This window comes from Pristis pectinata, chromosome 27 (genome assembly GCF_009764475.1).
Source record: "Pristis pectinata isolate sPriPec2 chromosome 27, sPriPec2.1.pri, whole genome shotgun sequence".
Classification (NCBI taxonomy): domain Eukaryota; kingdom Metazoa; phylum Chordata; class Chondrichthyes; order Rhinopristiformes; family Pristidae; genus Pristis; species Pristis pectinata.
Genome location: NC_067431.1, coordinates 17108275 through 17133500, shown reverse-complemented (window position 1 = coordinate 17133500; position 25226 = coordinate 17108275). Strand labels below are relative to the sequence as shown.

Genomic DNA, 25226 nt, shown 5'->3' with positions numbered 1-25226 from the left:
CCGCGCTCGGAGGGCGGGACGAGCGAAGGGAGAAAAAAAAACCCGAAGCGAATTTGGTGGCGATTCCGCTTTTTAAAAAATTAAAATAATGCGAGCAGGGCGGCGGAGAACGGGCGAGCGGCGCTTTTCATGAAGTAAACCCGCTGTCGAATCCTCTCGGGCATCGTTCCCTCTCTTCCCCTCCGCTTAAAAAGTTATAAAAAAATTATATTTTGCAAATTATAATTTCCTCCGATTCTCGTTGATGGCGGCGGCGGCGGCGCGGGGCAGCAACCTGAGGAAAGCGGGCGGCTTCATTGGGCTGGTGAAGGACGCCTTCCAGCCCCACCAGCACCAGCACCAACAGGCGGGCGTTGTGGACAAGAGAGCCGTGGAGAAATGCTGGAAATTAATGGATAAGGTGCGGGAGCTGGGGAGAGGTGGAGCCTTGGGGTGGGGGCGGTGGTGGAGCCGGTATGGGGTGGGTGGTGGATGCTGGGGGAGTCTGGCTGGGGGTGTAAGTGGTGGAACTGGGGTGGGGCATTAGAGTTGGGGTGGGAGCGGTGATGGAGCAGGAATGGGGTGGGTGGGGGGTGAGGTGAGGGAGGGAGGGGTGTGAGGTGGGGAGTGGTGTGAAGACATTGTGTGGTGGAGGGGTGGATGCTGGGGGAGTAGTGGTGGAGCTGGGATGGGGCAGTAGAACTGGGGTGGTGGAGTTGGGTTTCTGTTGGAGGAGGGAGAGAGGTGGAGGGGCTGGGGGGAAGAGGGGTGGTGGAGCTGGGGCTGGGGGGAAGAGGGGTGGTGGGGCGGGGGGGAAGAGGGGGTGGTGGAGCTGGGGGCGGGGGGGAAGAGGGGTGGTGGAGCTGGGGCGGGGGGGAAGAGGGGTGGTGGAGCTGGGGCGGGGGGGAAGAGGGGTGGTGGAGCTGGGGCGGGGGGGAAGAGGGGTGGTGGAGCTGGGCCGGGGCGGGAAGAGATGTGGAGAGTGGGTTCTTGAACTGTGGATTGGGGGATTTGTTGGGTGGACAGAGGGAGGACACTAGGCTTTGGGGGGAGATATGGAGAATTGGTGGGGAGCGATAGAGTGGATGTTTCCTTTTATGGGTGAGACAGGAGACTCAGAACTGAGTCAGATGATCGGTTGGCAGTCATTGACAACCAGCAGACTGTGAGCCTAATTGCAACTTCCACTTGAGTTCTGCCAATATATCAGTGATGGGATTGACCAAAACACATTGGCTCTGTTGGAGGAGGTCTCTCGGGCATGTTCCTCCAGGATAATGTCTTTCCTTGTTTGGGGATTTGCATTGATTTCCTGGATTGCCACAAGAACTGGTCAGGGCAACAGATGCATATATTTTACCACTGCTGCAAGGTTGAGATTTCAAACTCCTGTACAGAATGCAGTTTATTTATCAGCATAAATACTCTATTTGATGGGTGACATTATCAGTTATGATTGAATCTAATTTACCATGGAGAATAATGGAGAAAGACAAATTGATGGCTAAGGTGCAGATCGAATTTAATGATCCCCTTATCAGCATGATTTTAGATTTAAGATGACTTAATAATTTTTGGGCACAATTAAGAATTGTTGATGTTTATTTAATGGGTATTACTGCTATTGTAGATCTTTTCAAATCTTTAAAGGAGAACTGTTACATTAGAAAGGATCAAAAGTATCCAAATTGGAAAGTATTGGTATAATACAGATTGAAAACTAGTACAATATTGATCTTTAACTGGTATATTTGGCAAGTGTTTGTATCTGGAAAGGGTGGCACATATATTTGAAGGCAACCTTGGTACTGCACCACTATTTCTGGATCTCATCTTGTGTTTTTATAGCTGTCATACTTGCTGGTTTGGTAGATTAGTGTACAGTCAACCAGGTGGGAAACATAATTGCAGTATGTGTTCTAGTTCTCATTATTAGTGATCCACTCTAGTGCAGGTAAATAAAAATTGCTATTCAGTGTATTTTTGTGCCAATCAAAGTTGTGAATTTTGGAATTGTTGCAGTTTTAAATTGATATAAAAGATGGGCAAAACTAACATGCCTGCCTGCCGAGTCTCAATGTATTGCAGTGACGTCTTAATGTCATTGTCACTACTCTCTGTTTTCTTGTTTGAAGGTAGATGTAATGTGTGCAGTATTTACTGGGCTTGCAGTCAATCTTGTTCTTTTAGTTTATAATATCTTAATAGAAGTGCAGAAACTGTTATGTGTAAGGTACAAGTTATTTCAGTGCCTGTAATTTTACCAGTTATCACATTGCTTGGGCATGTTACACTTCAGTAGTAAACTTCAGTCTTAAACAATTTCTTATTTTGACTTATGCCCAATTCTTTACCTTAGTAACACACACCTTAAATTAACAGGAGCTAAAATTTCCCATAAATTTTTAACTCCCAAAAGCATGGTATCTAGCTCTTGACATGTGAATTGACTTGTTTTGCATATGTTTGCCTGTGCATTGTTGACTTAGCCTCATCACAGTAGTAACTGAAGAAAACTTCTGGCTGTCTTATTTTTTTTAGAGCCTTTTTAGCAACAGTTGAATGAAGTGTATGATTTTGGTTCCGAGTATTCCCTCAGTAGAGCTTTTAAAGTTTTATGAAATGTTTGTTATGCACAAATGAAAATACAAGATGTTCCCTTTTTATAAAGTTTTGAAACCAAAATCTGAACATTGTATAACTATTTCAAAAAAAAGGGTCTTAAATGTATCGAAGAAGTGTTTGAGATGTTTTTAGCACCCAATGTGGTTTGAGTTACAAAGACGAAGAGGGCATTTCAAACCCTGGTCAATGACAGAAAAATAAAAAAAAAACAGCAGATGCTGAAAATCTGAAATTAAAATAGAAAACATTGGAAATATTTGGCAGATCATATAGCATCTGTTTCTGTAGCCATAGTTGCCATCTGGCTTCCTAAGTATTTCTGGAGTTTTCTGTTTTTAACCATCATAGACCAAGAATAATCTTCGACTAACCTTGGGAAGGGAAAATTAAACTCCTGATTTTTATGCACTGAACTGGTGGTAAGTGTGTGTGCATGTGTGCACATGAAGATCAGACAAAGGTGGGACTTAACTTCACTGCAATGCATTCTACAATTGAATAAGCAAACAATTGTAACTCTGAAGTCCTCCTGAAGGATTATGAATGTTTTTGAGTGATGGAGTCCAAATAACGTACTTAAGCCCTGCTTTTTGCGGGCAAATGGGATTAGCATAGCATCACAGTTGGTGTGGATGAGGTGGGCCAAAAAGGCCGGTTTCTGTGCTGAATGATTCCATGATTCTATAAGCAGTAATGTGAATATTTTAATGATTTTGATGGCTAAATATTGGCCAGGATGCCTGGGAGAATTCCTTTTGAAATGGTTGCATTTGATCATTACTGTGCTGTAACAACTGTGGTGCTGCACATGAGCATCCTTCTTTTCATTTAAACCCATCATCACACCCTATTTCTTTCTCATGTATTTATCTAGATTCTCTTCAAAAGTCTCTTGAAATGCTCTACTCCAAAACAATACCATGAAGTCTTTTTATCTCCATCTAAAGGGGCATTGATTTATTGTGGCATGCAAAAGATGGCAATTATGGCAAGACATTACTCCCTAACACCTGCAGCGAGGCTTTAGGTACATTTGGATTTGCACCGCTGGAATGGTACATGAATTCCCAAGCTATTTGAGTTACTGCTGAATGTGAGTTTGAATTTCACCATGGCAGTTGGGGAATGTACATTTAATTAAATATATCTGGAATTTAGAAAATATAGTTGGCAATAATGCTAATGGTGAAATTACTGATATCATAACAATTTATGTCATCCAGTAATGTCCTTCAGGGAAAGAAATCCACCATCCTTGCCTAGTCTGTCTTGTATGTTGCACTAAATTCCACCAATGTTGTTGCCTTAAAACTACCCTCTGAAATGGCCTAGTAAATCACTCAGTTCAAGGGGCCAGTAGGCATGGGCAATAAATGCCATAGAACATTACAGCACAGTACAGGCCCTTCGGTCCACGATGTTGTGTTGACATTTCATCCTGCTCTAATATCTAACCCAAGATGTTCATATTCTCTGTAACCTCCTCCAGCTCTGAGATCTCAATGCTCTTCTAATTCTTTTCTCTGTAAATTTGATGTTAATTGCTTTCAGGTTGGTAGTCATAACTTAAGTTGCCCAGACCATAAGCTCTGGAATTTCCACCCCAAACTTTGCTGTCCCTCTCATCCTTTAATAAACTTTTTAAAAAAGTTGCTTCCCCAAGCTTTTGTCATCTGTTGTGATTTTTTTTAGTGTCAGACATCCTATAAAGCATCTTGGGAGGCTTAACTACATTAAGGGTGCTATTATAAACAAATTGTGGCTTTATTTTGTTTAACTGTATTGCTTGTAAATTGAGCTACTTTTGCTCTTCATGTTGTGGTTTGACAATATAGTATTTCTCAGTGAAGAATAGGAGAAGTGGTGGAGGGCCACAAAACTGGCTGAAACGAGTTACCTTGTGGCACAATATCCCAGTAAGATCATGGATAAAATAACCAGTTCTCAGTTCATGGGAGTCATGAGTCTATGTGCAAGCTGGTTTCCTGCTATGTACGTGATGAGTAAACTGTGGCGAAATGTCCATTTAGCATGATCACAGTTCTTTTGAGATTTTAGACTCACCTGATTTATGAATTGCCCCAAAACTCTGGTGGTATCTTTTAATATTTCCAAGACTCTATACAAACTGTGTGTAAATCTGCATTTTGTTTTTGTTAACTATATCGGTCAGATAATTCCTGTTGGTTCAATCTGCGATATTGCTGCAGTGCCTCAGTTTGTGTTTTTGCAAGAAAATTTTACAAGGAAATATGTGGTTTAGTCTTGTCATTACACTTTAATTTTTTTTAAACACAAGCAGTTCCAAATCAAGTGTTCTTATACCATCAGAAATTGCAAATAAATGTGTTCCAAAATGGCTCATTGGTTTTTTGCTGTCAGCTTATGTTTACATCTGAAGAAAACGGAAAATCAGTGTAAAATAATGTAGGGTAATAAGGGCTACTTGTTTCAACTTTTGTGGCTTTTCACTTTCTACTTTAAAATTTTCTTTGCATGTTTTCAGCAGCTTATGACTTCTATTAATGGCAACAAAATAGATTGAGAAATATCAGTGGAAATAAAAATAATTATTGTAGAGGTTGTTTTTGAATTGGTAATCTGGAGAACAAATTCAAATCTTTCTATAAAAGTTTGAGAGCTTGACTTGTGTTAAACATTTACAAAATAAAAAGCGGGTGTAGTAAAAACACAAATGGTCTATAATGTAATTTAGGGAAAGAAATAAGTTGTCACAGTGTTGGACAGCATGGAAACAGGCCCTTTAGCCCAACTGATCTATGCTGACCAAGATTCCCATCTAAGCTAGTCCCATTTGCTCGTGTTTGGCTTGTATCCCTCTAAGCCTTTCCTATCCATGCACCTGTTCAAGTACCTTTTAAATGTTGTTAATGTACCTGCCTCAACCACTTCCTCTGGCAGCTCATTGTATATACTGTCTACTCTCTGGGTGAAAAAGTTGCTCCTTGCGTTCCTATTAAATCTCTGCCCTCTACCCCTATAGGATCACCCCTCATTTTCCTACATTCCAATGAAAAATGTCCCAACCTGTTCAACTTCTCTATAACTCAGTCCACTGAGTCCTGGCAACATCCTCATAAATCTCCTCTGTGCTCTTTCCAGCTTAATGACATCTTTCCTATAGAAGGGTGACCAAAACTGAACACAATATTTCCAAATGCTGCCTCACCAACGTCTTGTGCAACTGCAACATAACATCCCAACCTCTGTACTCAATGCCCTGTCTGCTGAAAGCCAGTGTGCCAAAAGCCACCTTCACCACCCTATCTACTGGTGACACCACTTTCAGGGAACCATGTACTTGTACCCCGAGGTCCCTCTATTCTAAAACACTCCTCAGGGCCCTACCATTCACTGTGAACGTCCTAGCCTCATTTGTCTTCCCAAAATCTGAATTAAACTCCATTTGCCATTTTTCAACCCACTTACCCAGCTGATCAAGATCCCTCTGTAAATCCTGATAACCATCTTCACCTTCAACAATGCCACCTATTTTAGTGTCACCTGCAAACTTACTAACCATGCCTTGTGCATTCTCATCAAAATCATTGATTTAGATGACAAATAGCAATGGGCTTAGCACTGAGCCCTGGGGAACACCACTAGTCACGGGCCTCCAGTCCGAAAAATAACCTTCCACCATCACTCTCTGCTTCCTGCCATCAAGCCAAGTGTGTATCCAATTAGCTAGCTCTCCCTAGATCCCATCCAATCTAACTTTCCATTGCAGCCTACCATGTGGAACCTTATCAAAGGCCTTACTGAAGTCCACATAGACTATGTCTACTGCTCTGCCTTCATTGACCTTGATTACTTCTGCAAAAAACTCATTTAAATTTGTGAGACATGATCTCCCATGCACAAAGTCACGCTGACTATCCCTAATCAACCCCCATCTTTCCAAATGCTTGTATATCTTATCCTTCAGAATCCCCTCTATTAATTTAACTACCACAGACGTTGGGCTTATTGATCTGTAGTTCCCAGGTTTTTCTTTGCAGCCCTTCTTAAATAAAGGCACAATATTAGCCACCATCCAGTCTTCTAGGCATTTCATTCGTCACTAATGATGATGCATATATCTCAGCCAGAGCTCCACAATTTCTTCTCTAGTTTCGCATGGTGTTCGTGGATATACCTGATCAGACCCTGGAGATTTATCTACTTTTGTATGTTTTAAGACATCCAGTACCTCTTCTGTAATGCGGATTATCCCCAAGACATCCCCATTAACTATCTCAAGGTCCGAAGTCTTCACGTCCTTCTCTATGGTAAAAACGGAAGAAATATTCATTGAACACCTTTCCCATCTCCTGTGGCTCCACACAAAGATATCCACCTTGGTCTTTGAGGGGCCCTATTCTCTCTCTAGTTACTCCTTTCCCCTCAAGATGCTTATAAAATCTCTTTGGATTCTCTTTAATCTTCTCAGCCAAAGCTATCTCGTGCCTCCTTGCCCTTCTGATTTCTGACTTGAGTATACTCCTATATCCCCTATACTCCTACAGAGATTCACTTGATCCCAGCTGCCTGTACCTGACCCATGCCATTTTTTCCTGACCGGAGCCTAAATATCCCTTGTCATTCAGGGTTCCCTGCTCCTGCCAGCCTTGCCTTCACTAACAGGAACATGCAGATCTTGAACTCTCGATCTCGCTTTTAAAAGCCTCCCACTTGCCAGATGTCCCTTTGCTTGTAAACAAACTTCTTCAATCAACTTTTGCAAGTTCCTTGTCCTTGTTATGTGATGTGAATCTTAAATGATGGGGGTTTTAGACAGTATGGCAGGGGTGACAGTGATATATAAGAAAGAAAGAAAATGGCCAAGGATAAGGCCTTGCATCCCATCCAGGCTATCTGCCATTTAATAAGATTGACCTGATTGTTGTCCTCAACTTCACTGTCTTGTCAGATTCCCATAACTATTTAATCCCCATTTGTTCAAAAATGTCTCTCTCACTCTTAAATATGTTTAATGAGATAATTTCTCATTCTGCTAAACTTCGGAAAGTAAAGACCCAATATCTTCATGTGGCAACCCCTTCATTCTAAGAATAAATTCATTGAACCTTCTCTGTTTTGCCTCAATGCTTGGTATAAACTCTTGTAAATAAAAAGACCTAAACGGTACTCCAGGTGTGGTTCCACTAGAGACCTATACATTTTCAGAAAAACTTCCTTACTCATACGTTTCAAACTTCCTATGATAAGTCAACATTTTCCTTTTTCAGTACTTGATGATGGGGGAATGCTAACTTTGTGTTTCTTGGGCATATGCAGCCAGGATATTCTCATGAAACATGATAAATATCGTTCTAACAATGGGCTATTTAATCAGCTCTTCTATTTGGGGTTGTACTTTTGGGGGAAGGAGGGGGCGTGGGGGATAGGATTTTACAGCACTGAGGAGTCAGTTGACCTCTGGTAGAGTAATTGAAATCATCACTATCATCCATTCCTTCTACATCTGACCAATTTCTATTATAGTAGCATAATGATTAATTTACTGGGCCAGCAGTCAGTGTTCTGGACTATTGATTCAGAGGCATAATTTGAAACCCATCATAAGTAATTTTTAAAAATCTGGAATTTAAAAACAAGATAGTCTCAGGAAAGATAACCAGTAATATCCTTCAGGGGAGAAATTACACCATCCTTGCCCAGTCTGATTTCTATGATCCATCAGGGATGGACAATAAGTGCTGGTATTGCCAGTGGCATCCATATTTATTGAATGAATAATAAAAACCATTATGACAAGACACAAGGTTGTCAATGAAAGACCTGTTTCAAAGTCTGTCCCAGGAGCTAATTTGGCAGATGGAGGTTGAAATGTCAATGACTTGCTGTGACTATTTATCAGACGGATGTGCTGGGTAATTAATTTCTCCTGTTATTTAATATATGTTGGACGGATAAATATAAATTAATCAGTGTACAATTAATAGGAAACTTTACAGTTTATTCTACTTAAGTAAATTTCAACACTTTTTAAGAGCTGGAAAAATAGTGCTTTGTTATTCCCACTGTTAAGTTTTCAGGGATCTGCCCAAATGTATTGGCATTTTGATCACATTGTTGGAATCACTGACCTACATCAATCTTTGTGTTTAAATTTATTTTTCCACATTGTTTGCTTTCTCATCCAAATGCAGTTATGTTGGTCTTGCATGCAACTGCATCTATGTGGCTTAGCTTTTTCTGTGTTTGTTCTTGTGAACATTTTGGCTGTTGGCTAAGCCCTTCATTTCCGTTTACTTTCTTTTGTAATTCTTTTTTTCTCTCTTTCTCCTCCTCTTTTCCTCCACCCCCACCCAACTTGCCTTCCCTATCATCAGGCTTTGCCTTGCCTTTTCAGGTTTGTGACTGCAAAAAAACATACATCTTTCAGCCCTCACTTTTCTCTACTTTCCTGTCACCATCCCAAGTGATTCATTCTTGGATTTCCTGATGTCCTACCTCTGCCATCTTCTAAAGTACTTCTTGCTATCCCTAGCAAAAAGAAATCCTATTTGCTCCATTCTGTTCTCTTCATGCCCTTTGTGTAAGCTGGAGGATAATTTTGTCAGTATCCATCATATTCCACTCAACATTCCCAGCTTTGATACTTCAGACTTTATCAACAACACTCTCTGTATTTCACTACAGTTTGCATGTGTACCTGTGAGCAAGCTCATTCAGAAGCTTATTGCATTTGACTGAAGACATAACAAGAGCTGTATTTAAATAGCACTCACCTGACATACTTGTTAGTCAGTGTTGTAATGTGGGAACAGTGCATGCTAACTAATGTAGAAGCAGCAACTCTCAAAATTAGTAATGTAGTAGTTGCCAACTAATGTTGGTTTAAAGAGATAAAGGGTCTTTGACTTAAAATGTTAACTATTTCTTTTTCCATAGATGCTGCTTGATCTGTTGAGTTTTTCCCAACATTTTCTGTTTTTTTTAAAATTTAGATTTCCACCATCTGCAGTTTTCAAAGTTTTCATCTAAAAATGGCACTTTTGACAATGTAGTGCTCCCTTGGTGCTGTAGTGGAGTTGTCAGCATAAATATTTGTGCCCAAGCTCCTGGTGTGGGACTTGAACTCAAATTTTAGCTGGGAGAACTGCTAATTGAGCCATAGTTGACATTTATGGCTGAAGTGTGATGACGACTTTCATCTTATCAAAGCTTTTTCGCTGTGTTCTCCAGCATTGACCTCCTTCAAACTGCCCTGCAAGGTAATCTGTGCTTCCAAATGGTATATTGCCCTATTATTTTACACCTCTGGCCACCTTACCTTGTTAACCTATCAGGAGTGTTATTCAATTTCAGATACTGGCCACAGGAAGGGTAAATCGTCCTTGGCAAGAAGCAATGTAGGTTCACCGGAATGTTACAGCAGGTTAAAGTGTTGAGAGATTGCAATATTGTCCTGTATTCCTGTGAGTTTTTAGAAGATTGAGCTTGTAGAGCAAAGAATCACTCTCACTCATTTGTTGGGTTAAGCAGGAGGGAGTAGGGTCCATTTACCTTGCTAGGTATGGACCATACACTCCTCATTTGTCAAATACACATTTCGAGATGAGATGCAGCATCTTTATCCAATGCACAGTCACATAATTATCAACACTGTGCTAGACACAGAGGAGCAAGTGAGTGATTATATTGATGATAATGACTGCCTGGCAAGACCCCATACTCTGATAGTCTCCTGATCATTATCCTGATTCCTTCTGGAGCCTTCTGTTATAATGGGAACTGGGCTGTAACCAACTTATCTCCATGTATACTAATGCAGATGTTGTTTAGTTCAGCATTCCCTAAATCTTTGGTACCCTTTCCCAGGCTGACTTGTGTGCAGGAAGATGCATGTTTTCATTATGCTAGATGTTTATAATACTCTTGTATCATCAGCCTGGTGTTTTACAGTGTAGGTAGACCTGCTGCAGTCCTGATTTCCATGTAGAAGGCCTAGCTGCAGCACCATATTGTCTGACTGCATTCCCAAATGAAACTGTCCTGTCACAGGCTTAACAGAATTGCCATCACAGCAAACCTATGCAGGGACATATGTGTGCAATCCATTATTGATTAACTAGAAGGTACCTTAGAATAGCAGCTATATATAACTGCTGTTCCATACATATATGGGTTAATTCTTTGTCCTGATTCCATCTATACTACAAGTATATAATCCTACTTTCCTACATAATTCAGTTTTCCCACAAGAAGATTTGGAAATGTTAACATGAATTGTTGAGATACTTGTGGAGAAACTGTTTCTTCTGTGGGAGTATGATCGAAATTGTGCCATCTAGAAGGGGAGAAAAAGTCAGGTAGTGTCTTTTTTTTACCCACAAGGTTAAGGAACCTGGTGCTCTTCCCCAAAGGCTGTGGATGATTGGAAAGTTTGAAAATAAGTTTGGTTTATTGAATGATGCAGAGTTAAGGTGTGTAAATGTTGAGATATTGAACATCAGTGGTCTAAATAAATGTCTGAACAGCTTGGAGAAGTTGAGCTTGTTCCTAAGGTATTAGATTGGCTTTAAATAGGAGAACTTTGCGATGTTCTCTGGTATAGCAGTCGATGTTCAATTACTGAACTATTGTTTTGGGGACCTAATTGAATTTTTGATGAAATAACAGAAGTACAATTAAGAGAATGGCGTAGAAGTTGTTTGTATTTTCAGAAGGTGTTTGATAAAGTTCCACATTATAAAGCTGTTCAGCAAAATTGATATTCATACAATTCAAGGGTTGGCAGCAGCATGGATATAAAATTGGCTTGAAGGGAAAAAAAGAATGAATGGTAAATGGTTGTTTTTCTGACTTGGTGATAAATGGTGTTTCCCAGAGTTCAATGATGAGGCATTTTTAAAAAAAATACATGTTAATGACTTGGACTGTCTGGGATAAAATTTACAAATTTGGAGATGATGAAAGGCGTGGAAGCATGACAAACAGTGAGGAGGATAGGGATGCACTGCAAGATGATGCAGGCTGGCAGCATGGCAGACAAGTAGCAGGTGACCTTAATACATGAAATGCAGCCTGGTTACAGTGTAGCCGGATGAACTTTACCATATAGATCAGGTGTATGCTCTGATAAAACATTTAGGTTTGGGCCATTGCATGCTGGCCTGGTATGTTGTGTAGGACAGGATGATTTGCATTACATAGAACAGTACAGCAGAAGGACAGGCCCTCTTTTAGTGAGTTAAGATTACCTTTGTATTTTGGTTTTGCATTCTGAAACATATCAATAGCATGTTTTGGATTGTAATGTTTGCTGCAATGGTTGGGGTCTGTTAGTGTTTTAATTTTATACTTGAGCAGGTCTCTAGTGCGAAGTGATACACTATGGCAAACAACAATTTAGATTAAATAGCACTAGTCTAAAAGGAATGATGAAACAAAACCACTTGGGAGTATGTGTATGTGGTGGTAGAACTTGTCAAGAGGATGGTTGGTAAAGCCAGTAGGATTCATGAGTGGAAGTGTAAAGTGCAAAATTAGGGAAGTCCTGCTGAATTTGTATAGACACTATTTAGGTTACTACTAGACTGTTGTATTTAATTTGGGTCACCTCACTTTTTAACAATGTGAAAGCCCAAAAGGGGGTTCAGAAGAGATTTATTAGAATGATTTGGTGTTTTAGGGATGAGGAATTTTATCCATAAGGTTAAACTGGGCAAACTGTGTTTGCTATCCTTGGACCAAAGAGGTTGAGAATAGATTTGATAGATCATCACTGCTGTAGATAGGATGAAGAGGGGAAGGTTGGTTGTCTTAGCAAAGACTAGGTGCACATTTTTAAATTTTGGGATACAAAAGAGATGTGGTGGTGATCTGAGACTCACTACCCATAAAGGTGGTGGAAGTGAAGTCAATCAGGTCTTTTGAAAGGAAATTTGACAGGCACTTAAGAGAATATTGTACAGGACTATGGCGAAGGAACTCGGAAATTGATGGTATTGTTCTACTAGGCACTGGCATAAAGTCCATTGGCTCCTTCTGTGCTGTTATGATTCCATGATTGCATTTCAAGATTTGGCTGGTATATGTTGGGTTCTGTTCTCCATCTCAATAACCTGAGTACTTAAACATTGAGGATTGTAAAGATATTCCCAGTTTATCTACATCGGAAACTATCCTTAAATCATTCTTTACTGGCTTCTTCACTCTCGCTATCAATGTGGAAAAAAGAATTGAGACTTGCCATCCTTAGCTCCTTTGCTTCTTGCTCTTCCTTGTCCACTGGCTAACCCTCCCTAAATGTACCCTACTGAATGATGAGAGGAGAGCTGATGAAATGTTTTCAACCAAAGAGTAGAGTGGATCTGGAACTTGCTGCCTGAAAGGGTAGTGGACATAGAAACCCATGTCACATTTAAAGGATACCTGGTTCCACTGCCAGGAAATAGTTACTACACTCTGGAATTTGAAATGTTAAATAAGTTTATACATTCTATGGGAGTATCACATGGTTGTGTGTTTGCTGATATTCATTGTTCTTGCACATAGTTGAAAAGATATGCATGTAGATCAATTTTGTTAAAAATCAATATATTTTCAATGTTTTGTATACTGACTGCATAGTGAATATGCTCACTGAAACTGAACATTGTAAGGAAACTTTTCTGTACTCTGGGTTGGCACTAGGGCTATTTAGCATATTGGCCATAATATCCAGAGGTAAAAATTGAACAAGCCAGTATGTTCCATGTTTCGTATTTATATACTTCCTTATGATGTGGACAATGGGATTGTTATCCTCAAGACAAATGGCCATCAATTGCATTCCCCTAATTATTTTCCCTGTAACCTATTCTCTTTTGCATGCCTATCAACTCTCTCTTTATTGTAGGTGGCTGATGGTACAATTGGGTTAATTTACAGTAGCAATGTACTAACAACCAGCATGTCTTTGGGACGTGGGAGGAAACTAGAGCACTGTGGAGAAACCCATATGTCATGTGGAAAGTGTAAACTCCATGCAGGTAGTACCCGAGGTCAGACTCGAACCCAGATCGCTGGAGCTGTGAGGCAGCACCGCTACCTGCAGTGCCAACATACTGTGTGATATTTTCCTAATGCTCTTAATTCACCTAGATTGATCCCACTGTTTCTTCACCTTTTTATTGTACAGCTGCACTAATCTTTACATTTGGTTTTTCAAAATTATTTGTACTTTATCCTCATTTGAATTCTCTACATTGGCACAGAAATTGAATTCCCTTGCCATTATGACTTGCTGCAAACATTAAAGCTCTGCTGGGACTTTCATCAAATGTCATTCCATAGCACTCAAAAGCTGATCCAAACCTTAGTGTGATGTCACTTGGATATGAATGTGGAAAGTAATTCTAGCTAATTTTTCTCTGGGTCAGACAAGTTAAGAATATATGTGGCAGATTACATTGCCTTCTTTAAACATGGCAAAGAATATAGATTGAACCTGTGGCTTTCTCAGTTTGTTGTTTTAGTACTGCACCAGATGATGCATTTATCCATCGTGATGGTATTCTGCAGTCATGACATCAAAGATGATTCTTGCAGTTGTAGATTAGTGTTAGTAACTTTTTTGATGGGTGAGGCATGGTTTATCATGCCTAACCAAGATGGGGTGTTACCATTGGCTTCAGACTATTTTTGTGGAACATATTTCTGTTACTTCCCAGTGCAATCTTGTCTGAAGAAATCAATTTTTATAGGCAAGCTCATGCTTCCCATGGATCAAAACTTGACCATCCACAGTGTCTGGAATAACTTTGCAACAAAGGGAACAATGAGGCATTCTACCATTAACATGTGTATTAGAAATAGCATCATGATACTACCAGTAGACTATATTTCTCTAAAAGTAGTGGAAATCATAGTCTAGCTCAAGCTAATAACTAATTTAGTGTAATTAAAATGATACTGAAGCAAAAATAAGCTGTTCAAAATAAATATTAAAAATTTTTTGCAATTCAGTAACTTTTGAGAATCCTTACAGAGCTCTTATTAGCCCATTATGTGGCAGCGTATATAAAAAAACTGAGGGTAAAATATAAGAATATAATTAATCACTTTGATATTCTAACTGACAAACCAAAATCTGTCCCACGTTCTTTAATGGTTTGTATCCCTCTATTCCCTGCCTGTTTATGTGTCTGTCTAAATGCATCTTAAATGTTGCTATCCTATCTGTTACCACTTCTCCTGGCTGTGTGTTCCAGGCACCTACCACTCCCTGCTTTTAAACAAAAACGGGCCCAAATCTCCTTTAAACTTGCCCCTGTCATATTAAACCTATGCCTTCTAGTATTTGACATTTCCAGAGAGAGAGACTGACTATATACCCTATCTATGCTGTCTATAGAAATACCCTACCCTCTCTATAGATATAGAGTATTTCTCAATTTTATCAGATTGCTCCTCAACCTCCAGTGCTCTGGAGAAAACAATCCAAGTTTGTCCAGCCTCTCGTTCTAGCTAATATACTCCAATCCAGGCAATGTCCTGGTGAACCTCTTCTGCACCATCTCCAAAGCCTCCCCATCCTTCCTATAGTGTGGCAACCAGAACTGCACACAGTACTCCAAATGTGGCCTAACCAAAGTTTTATACAGCAGCAACATTTTTATACTCAGTGCCCCGACTGATGAAGGCAAGCATGCTGCTCACCTTTATCAACCTATCTACCTGTGTTACCACTTTTAGGGAGCTGTGGACTTGCATCCCAAGATCCCTCTGTATATCAGTGCTCCTAAGAGTGCTGCCATTTACTGGATACTTTCCTTTTGCATTTGACCTCCCAAAATACAACACCTCACACTTCTCTGGATTAAACTCCAGTTTCCATTTCTCTGCTCAAATTTCCATTTCTGTATCCAGCTGTATTCTTTGATAGCCGCCTTTGCTATTTTCAACTCCATCAATATCCATGTCATCTGCAAACTTACTATTCAGACCACCTACATTTTCATCCAAATCATTAAAGTATATTACAAGCAACAGAGGTCCTAGCACTGTTTGTTATGGAACACTATTAGTCAAGACCTCCAGTGAGGAAACACACCCCTGTCCCACTACCCTCTGACTCCTCTGACCAAGTTGGTTTTGGATCCAATTTACTATCTCACTGTGAATTCCCTGTGACTTAATCTTCTGGATCAGCCTACCATGAGGGACCTTGTCAATACTTTATTAAAGCCCATATAGACAACATTCATTGCCCTACCCTCATCAAACATTTTCGTCAATTTTTCAGAAAAACTCAAGCAAATTTGTGTTCGATGAACATATCTGAACATACCTATGCCGATTTCCCTAACAAGTCTGCTTTTCCAAATGCAAGTAAATAGTATCCCTAAGAATCTCCAATAATTTTCCTACCACTGATGTAAAGCTCACTGGTGTATGATTTCTTGGTTTGTCCCTGTTGCCATTCTTGAACAAAGGAGCAACATTGGCTTTTCTCCAATCTTCTGGCACCTCACCTATGGCTAAAGAACAGACTAAGATCACTGTGAAGGAGCCAGTAATCTCTGTCCTTCCCTCCGAATCCTGGAATAGATCCCATCGTGCACTGGGGACTTATCTACCTTAATATTTTTCAAGACCACCACCTCATTAATATCGTCATGCCCAAGAATATCAACATATCCCTCCATAATTTCACCATCATCCATGTCTTTCTACTTGGTGAATGGCAATGCAAAGTGTTCATTGAAGACCTCACCCACTTCCTCTGGCTCTGCACTTAAATCCCCTCCGTTGTCCTTGAGTGGACCTACCCTTGTCCTAGCCACCCTCTTCTAATATACATATAAAATGCCTTGGGATTCTCCTTAATCCTACTTGCCAAGGGCATTTCATGGCTCCTTTTCACCTTCCTAATTTCTTCTTTAAATTCTTTCCTGCTTCCTTTATATTCCTCAATGGCTTGTCTGCTTTCAGCTTCCTATACTTATGCTTCCTTTTTCTTTTGACTAAACTTACAATATCTCTTGTCATCCAATGTTGATCTTGCCATCCTTATCTTTCATCCTAACAGGAACGTGCAGAATTCTGATCAACTCACCTTTAAAGGATTCCACATAATAGATGTGGATTTCCCTTCAAACAAGTGCCCCCAATCTACTTTCCTGAGTTTCTGCCTAATATTGTTGTAATTAGCCTATCCTCCCCTGTAGTATAGCAGTGGCTTGGTTAAAGGCAAGATTCAGTTGGAGATTGTTTTTGAAATTGATATTCACTCAATTTACTCATTTCTCCTTTCGTGGGCAAAGAATGGTGGTGAAAATTTCTTAGTGAAGAATAGTTGAAATCATGTAAAGTTGTGATAAATCTGTATGAACTCAGATAAGATAAAATCTATAAGTATTATAATTTTAAATTGTATTCTGTTATCTGTCATGCTAACAGTGGTTTGAAGTAATTCTATTTAAGCCACCTGACCTTGCAGTTTTCAAAATGTGCTTATGGGAAAGATATGTGTCTGTATTCTGAATAGCCAGTACTTTTCTGCTTATGGAGCTCAATGTATGGGTAAGGTTTCCAGGTCAGAAATAACATCGGCTGATGCACTGAAAGATTTGTTTTACTCTGCCCCAACTGTGCACTTTAGTCACAACCAGTAAACATTTTGGCTGATTTTTCAACATCAGTTATCTTTGATTAATATTCAAATTGTAGTTTAATGTGCTGACAAATAATGGACCAAATCCTTTAAATGTAATGATTTGGATGAAAAAGAAAACTTTTGATTCTGTCAATCTGGTCTGGTGATTTTCTTGAAGGGGGAGGAATGATCCTTAAATTATCAGGGAGCTTTGTTAAGCTTGTTGGGAGTTTTTAAATGTACAATCAGAAATATGTGTATTTGGGATTGTGTGTTGGTGCTGGATTATATTCTGTGGCATAACAGCACTCGGTCAACTAGAATTGGAGGTATAAATTACATAGTGTAACTGAAGCTTGAATAGTTGAGCTAGCGAGTTAAAATGTGAAGGAATTTCCTCTCAGCTCAAAGCATGAATATGGTGGAAGACTAATTCATTCATAATCCATGCAGTCTATGTTCAGAGATGCAAATCTCAAATTATACCCAGAAACCTTTGTTTGCCTGGATTATCAGTGCCCGAGGCTGTTATTAACTGGAACATTCTGTAACTAAAGTAAATTGATATTCAGGTGAGCTTGTTAGTATTTTCTATAAGAGCAATAAAACTTCTTATAATTTGATACGTGACCTCTTGCTGAGACGGTCTTTGTGTTAGTTGGGCTTAGAAAAATTAACTTTTTCAATCAGAAACTGGATTAGTTAATATAACAAAACATTAATAGGCTCCTATGAATCACCTTGGTGTTAAAGGCATTGTATAAATATGAACTGGTGAATGCTGTTTCTCAAGCCATTGATTTTAGACTAGCCTTGAAATTGGAGATGGCAAATACCATATTCCAGCAACCTTTATCCCTGTAGGTTGTTTTTTTTTCAGTGCCTTATTTTTGGGGTGGATTCTTTGTTTTTGTGATGTAATTGTGAGTGTTATCTATGAGGTTTAGATTTTTTTGGAAGTTAAAGTTCTTTCTAACTGCAATAAGGATGGCCCCAGAACTGGAAACTCAATGAGGTTCTGATGGGAATAAGGAACGGAATGAGACTTCAAGCAAGCATTTTGTATCTATCTTCAAGGTGGAAGACCTAAGAGCATCCCAATAATAGTAGAAAATCCAGAGAGAGGGGAGGTTGGGACTTCAGAAAAAAAGGATTTGATGGCCTACATCCTAAGGTTTTAAAAAATGTGGCTGCAAAGATAGTGAATGCATTGGTTATGACCTTCAAAAGTTCATTTGATTCTGGAAAGGTCCTAATTGGATTGGAAAGCTACAAATGTAATGCCAATATTCAAAGAAGTTGGGAAAGAGAAAGCAGGAAATTATAGGCTAGTTAACCCAATATCTTTGGAGATGTGCTGCAATCCATTGTTAAGGAGGTAGTAACAGTCATTATATAATCAACTAGAGTCAATATAATTTTATGAAAGATGTTGTAGGGAAAAGAATAGTGAGGGCTAATAACTAGTAAATAGGGAGGTGGATTGTGCTAATATGGTAACAGGGAACCGCAGGCAAACCTAAGAGTAGAGATGTGCAGCAGTAACGACACCAAAGTTTCAGGAGCTTCATTAATTACGGTATGTTATAGCATGCAACCATTGTAATAGAAAATTGGATTTACTGTTAGATTTGTGGGTAATTATTTTATTTTGCAATCAAGGCTTTGTTTGTTACTTAATCAAGTCTTTCTGTAGTCACCATTCTGTTACCCAAATCTAATTTTACTATTAATCAAGTTTCTGTGTAATTTTGTCAGCTGAGAATGTAAAATCTGTACCAAATTCACGCTCAGGTAGATCAGCTTTGACTTGTCTCCTGGTGTGCACCAGTTTTCAATAAATTGTCTGCTATTTCGAATACCAACTCCGTGTGGTCTTTCCGTTTGCTCCTACAAAAGAGAAACTGTTTGAGTTTATTAGAGTTCCTTGAAAATGTATTGAGCAGTGTGGAAGTAGTAGCAGAACTAGTGTTTGGTATGTATTTGAATTTCCAAGAAGCATTTAAAAAGATTACTGCACAAGGTTACAATTATCATATTGCATCTAATATATTAGTATGGCCAGAGGATTGGCAAACTAACAGAAAACAATTGGGATAATTGGGCCATTTTTAGGTTGGCAGGCTGTAACTAGTGTGCTTCGAATCATTGCTGAGATCTCAACTGTTTACAATCTATACTAGTGACTTAGATGAAGGGCCTGGGGATATCGTAACCAAATTTGCAGATGTAAAGAATGGCAGGAAAGCACGTTGTGAGGAGGACAGTCTACAAAGTGATGTAAATAGTTTGAGTGAGCAAAAACTGCAATGAGAATTTTAGTCATGCCAGTATCTTATTGACATTCACATATCACATTTAATGCAAACTTCTGGAGTTGGGAATTAAGAAACACGGATGTGACACAATATTTTTAGAATTACCTACCACATCTAGTGCTGCAAAGTGGCTCACTTGCACAACAAATGGTCTGCTTGGTTGTAATGCAATCACTTTTGCAAAATTATCAGTGACATATAATTTGAGTTTCACTTCTTGCAGGAAACAGCCTCTTTTGCTGGCATAGAACTATGAGAACAAAAGAAAGCAATAAGCAGCCATATGGCCCCTCAGCCTGCCCTACCATTCAGTAATGTCATGCTGATTGGATCTTGGCCTCTGGTCCACTTTCCAACCTGTTCTGCATAACTCCCAACTCACCAACAGATCAAAAAATTATATTTTTGATAGGATTGTGGTTATTGGCAAAGGACTTGCTTCTGCAGTGAGAAATAGAATAGAAGATAATCTGAATTCGATCACAGTAGCTAAAGAACCAAGAAATGTTTTTATTTCCAAAATAAATGTATGTTTTCTTAATCCTAATTGTTTGGAAAAAGTCATATTTTGATGTTAGAGAAATTGTAAAAAAAAAATTCCACCAAGTGACAGTGAAGATACTACAGCTTTGGCAGTGACACCATTATATGTGTTCCATATATCATGTCTACACTAAGACCATTTAGTCAAGTGGCAGTGTGGTGGGAAATCATTTGTGGAGTTAATTGTGGCAAGATGTTGGGAAATAGTGTTACTTAATCATTCTGTCTACAATATGAGTAGAAGCTGGGACTTTTCAGTGCTGGAATCATTTTTACAAAACTCCATTCCCTTATGTTATTGAGGGTTCTTCACATGATTGGAAATTGTGGGTACTAGTAGATCTAAGTTTGAAAAGCAAATTAAGAGCATTGGTATCTTAGCACGTTACTATCTATTGTGGGGAGTACCCACAATGACTTTAGAATGTCCCAAAGCAGTCAACGGCTTCTAAGGTGCAGTCATTGTTGTAATGTGTGAAAAGATGAATGCATGTGTGATGATTCTGCTTGGTCTGAATTTGTTCTTTCTGATGTGATTATACAAAGCTGACTCCTTTTTATTTATGGATCTGTAATGTGATAATTTAATAGGTTTCTCCTTTTGATGTAGATAATTTTTAAACCAATTTTTGCAGATGTGATGGGAAGGAGAGTAATTTAACGTTTGGGGAAAATATGTTGCATTTTAAGTTGCACCTTGGAATACATTAGGCTCAACAACTCTTGTAGATGACAAGCAGTTAGGAATGCCTTTATTGAAAGACAGTTCTAATATAAAAGTAAAGACAACAATTATATAGGGTGAGAATGCATCTGTAATATTATATACAAATTCTGGTCTCTAACAAAGGAAGAATGTACTTGCAATCGAGAAAGTGCAATGAAGGTTCACCAGAATGGTTCCTGGGATGATTGTTCTTTGAAGTGAGATTAAGCAGATGGCCTATAGTTCCTTGATGTTTGAAAGATGAGAGGTGATCTCATTGACCATAAAAATCTTATGGGGTTTATCAGGTAGATGCAGGGATGATGTTTCCCCTGGCTGGGGTGTCTAAAACTAGGAGTCAGTTTCAAAATGGGTGTTGGCCATTAGGGGCTGAAATGGGAAGAAATCTTATCAGTGAGGATGGGGAATCATTGAAATTGTCAACCCAAGTTGCTGACTGAGATTTTTGGATATTAAGGGGATTGAGGGATATATGGGCAGATAGAGGAAAATGGTGCTGAGATAAAAGATCAGCCAAAATCTTGTGTGATGAAGCAGGATTGAGGGTCGTGACTTTCTGTTTTTTCTTAAGTTCTGTCAGTTGGTATTTATCTTCCAAAGTAGCAATTGCCTTGATCTCTCTAACCTTCCTAATCCCATAAATCTTTATTTCTCCTCAATCACATGATATCTGTTGCAGTCACTTAAATTCTTTCTAGATGTGCTGATATTATTTCTTATAATGTGATGATTTCAGCTGTCAAGTTCACTTCTCTTGTGCTAAGCAGGGAAGTTGAAAAATAGAAGTATAACTTTGTTCTCAACCTCAGTAACTTGTCCTCCCTTCCACTTCCCTAATAATGGGATAAGGTCTTGTTTAGTATTTGTTTCTCTAAACGGAAGTTCAATTAGTTCTTGTAGTCTTTTTTTCTCTTTTCTCTTTTCTCATGCAACCAACTGCAACTCTCTCAATTTTCTTGCATCAATATGTATGCTGGAGTACAGATCCATGGGTTTTATCACTGTAGGACTTCACCCAAGCTCACAGAAATGTGTGGACAGCCAGTTCATTAGATAGATAAGTGGAGTTGTCTTTATGCTTGAGCCATTCTTGTCTCCACCTAGCAACCTCCAGCAGCTTTTAAGTAATTGTGCAAACTGATACAGGTAGATCACTTTCCCTGCCTTCCTCCTCGTCTCCCACTGCCCAAAATTATGGTGATATCAGGGACAATTTTAACAACCTGGCTGGTTGGATTGCTTTACAAATAACCAGCAGGAAATCAAATGATGGCTAAATGGCTACCTTTTTTCTGATTCAGTTAAGTAAACTCAATCTGGTGGAATGGAGAAGAAATAAATTTTGGAAAGATGAAACTGGATAGGATATAAGCAGAAAATGTTTAATTTAGAATTAAATCTTGTGGATTAGAATATGGAATGACGTACCAGAAGTACCATTTAAAGCAAATTCCATAAAAGAGTTTAAAAAGGCAGTGAATGCACATTTGAGACAATTGGCAACCAGAGGAAGAAATTACCTCTTTTTCAGAGAATTGATAAAGCCCCAATGGACTGGAGACCCTTGGTCTCACAGTCTACCATGGGGATGCAGAACATTTCACCTACTGGCCACATCTGGGCCTTTTGTTTCTAAGTGATCTGACCTGGATTTCTGACATGGTCACAGTGGCTAGGCACCTATGGGATACTTCTGGTTCACTGATGGGAAGGCTGGTTCTGCTTTACCACAGTAAGATGTTTGGTTTCTTAGCAGTCTTGTGCATATTTTGAGGTCTATATTTCCTCTGCCAACCTTTATGTAAACTCATAGAACTATGTGTTGAAAACTTACCTATTATAAAACCAGAAAATATCAGAAACACCTGGCAAGTTTTGCAGCATTTGTGGAGTTAAACAGCTGGATTTCAGGTTGATAATCTTGGAGTCATTGACCTGAAATGTTCATTCTGTTTCTCCTTTTGTAGTTGTCTGACTTGAAGGGTGCTTCCAGTACTTTTTGTTTAAATTTCAATCATCCAGCATTTGCTAGTTATTTTGCTTTTGTACACTTCTGTAAGTTGACTGAACTAAGGGGGCAGATTATGGGGCAGATCTTTTGCAACCCTAAGTTTTTCCAGTCAACACGTAAGATATGGAAATGAGACAATTGTGTTTGGCCTCTCGTGCCTTCTCATTAAATTATGTCTGACATTTTACATCAGTACCAGTTTTCTGCATATCTCTCAATTCCCTTGCTATCCAAAATCTATCAATCTTTCACTTGTAGGCAAACCAACCAGCAGATCCATTGCATATCAGCTGAAGATAGGGCCCTATATGTATAGCATATCGAGAAAACAAATTTGGTAAGATCTGGATTGATTTGGAATCTTTTAAAGATGATTGCTTTGCAATCAGATAGTTGACTGGCTGCAAAGAAAAATGAAACAAAAATTAACATGACTATCTGGCATAAGGGAGAAAGGGAGCTAAAGCATTCTTTCAAACTGTTTTCTTTCAGAAAGCACATTTTCCCTCAGAAACAACACTAAATCTGATACACATTTCACATTAGAATTTACAACATAAATGTTTGTTGTTTAGAGACTTCAAGTGTAATTACGCTCTATGTATTAAATACATATTTTAACAAGATTGGCGAGAACTAATTTCTTTCTTTGGAACTGTTAAAATTTTCAGGCATTAAGGAATATCAGAGTATTTCCCCCAGTTTATAGCCACAAGTATATAGAGTTGATATCCAGGAAAGGAAGTTAATCCTTTGTCAAACCAGAGGTGGATGATTATTTAGGAAAGAAGAAATTTAGATAGAAGTGGCTAAATACAATTTGGAGGGGAAGGAGAATAATTTGGAGGGGAAGGAGAATAATTTGGAAGATGCTTTCTTTTAAAAAAAATAGAAGCAACCAATGCTAACTTAATGCATGCACTTTGCAAATAAGTGGTAAATTTGTGAAATGATGGATATTTTAAAAACGACCTTTGTCAAAGACAAAGCATCAAAAATGATTGCACTTCCCCCGGGACTGGTTAGAGGTTTAAAAATGATTTCAAACCAATTATTTCATAATAATACAGTAGTCATCATTCATTTATTTTTAACTAAGCCTTTATTGGCTTGGTTTTATGATGCCATTCTGAACATAAGCTAGGCTGTTAATAAACTTCAGATTTTGTCTTCTTGAATGTGATTGTAGAATGCATAGGTTAACATAAAACGTGTTCCATGCAAATGTGGCTCAGAATCAATTTGGATTGTGGTTCTGGCTCTCCCTTTGGGGGGGAAAAGAAAATTTGTGCTGTGTTGGTTGATTTCAGTGGATGATTGCTTCTGTGTTAGAGAGGACTTCTTTGTAAATCATTTCTGATTATTTAATTTGCACTTGCTTTTTATCCTATCTCTATTTACACATTCCTTCGTTAATTTTTTTTCCTGTTTAGGTGGTCAGACTGTGTCAGAATCCCAAAGTAGGACTAAAGAACAGTCCTCCATATATTCTTGATCTCTTGCCTGACACCTACCAGCATCTGCGTCTGATCCTGAATCGATACGAGGGGAAAATGGAAGCCCTTGGAGAGAATGAATACTTCAGAGTCTTCATGGAGAACCTGCTTAAGAAAACTAAACAAACCATTAGCCTTTTCAAGGAAGGGAAAGAGAAAATGTATGAGGAAACATCCCAGCCAAGGTAAGAATGGATTGTTTTCTAGTTTCAGCTACCAATACTATTAACTCTCGTGGTTGTGTCTGTATTTTGGTCTTTGCATAGTTTATGTAAATTATTAGGAATACTTTAAGGCATAACATTTCTAAACTGAATCTAATATATATGTTTACTCTCTGCAATTTTGTTCACACTTTAGCACCAGAAAAAAAGCAAAGCACCTTGCGTCGTGTTGCAACGAAAGAGTATTTTAGGTTGAACTCTTCTCTCCCTTTTTGTACTAAGAATGCTGTCATATAATTTCGGTTAACAGCTGGGAATATGTGGTGAACGCAGGATGTGTGAGTTGACATGTTCAACTACTGTAGGTTTTCAAGGTAAAAGCTGATAGTTGGTACTGTGCTTGGTCAGGCCTGCAAACTCTGCTGTTGTCCTGTGCATTTCTTGCAACCATGCTTGTTAAATCTTTGAAGGACAATTTGTCTTGAAGGCCTGGTTTCTGCAGGCAATGTAAGTGGCAACTGGGCTTTCTATGCAGATCTCAGGACCTCATGCTTAGCCTGATGGTCTTTTAACAGCTAGGTGTTGTCCAGGTCTTAAAACAGTTTCTGAATGCTATCATAAAGGCTTACCTTCAAAATGGAGTAAATATTTGTCATGGCTCCTTGAGCCTGCCATTTGATGAGATATACAGTACCTGATTTGGTTGTAACCTCATTTGCATTCCAGTCTACCCGTGGCAACCTTTTATT

At 38.9% G+C, this 25226-nt stretch overlaps 1 protein-coding gene across 1 annotated transcript in view; it reads left to right on the top strand.

Annotated features, from left to right (window-relative positions):
• Positions 1–25226, top strand: part of cbl (Cbl proto-oncogene, E3 ubiquitin protein ligase) — a 140456-nt gene continuing 115230 nt past the window's right edge. The window contains exons 1-2 of the mRNA XM_052039784.1: positions 1–400; positions 24251–24498. Of these exons, the coding sequence (XP_051895744.1) occupies positions 245–400; positions 24251–24498 (404 nt within the window). The 5' untranslated portion in view covers positions 1–244. The remainder of the gene's footprint in view (positions 401–24250; positions 24499–25226) is intronic.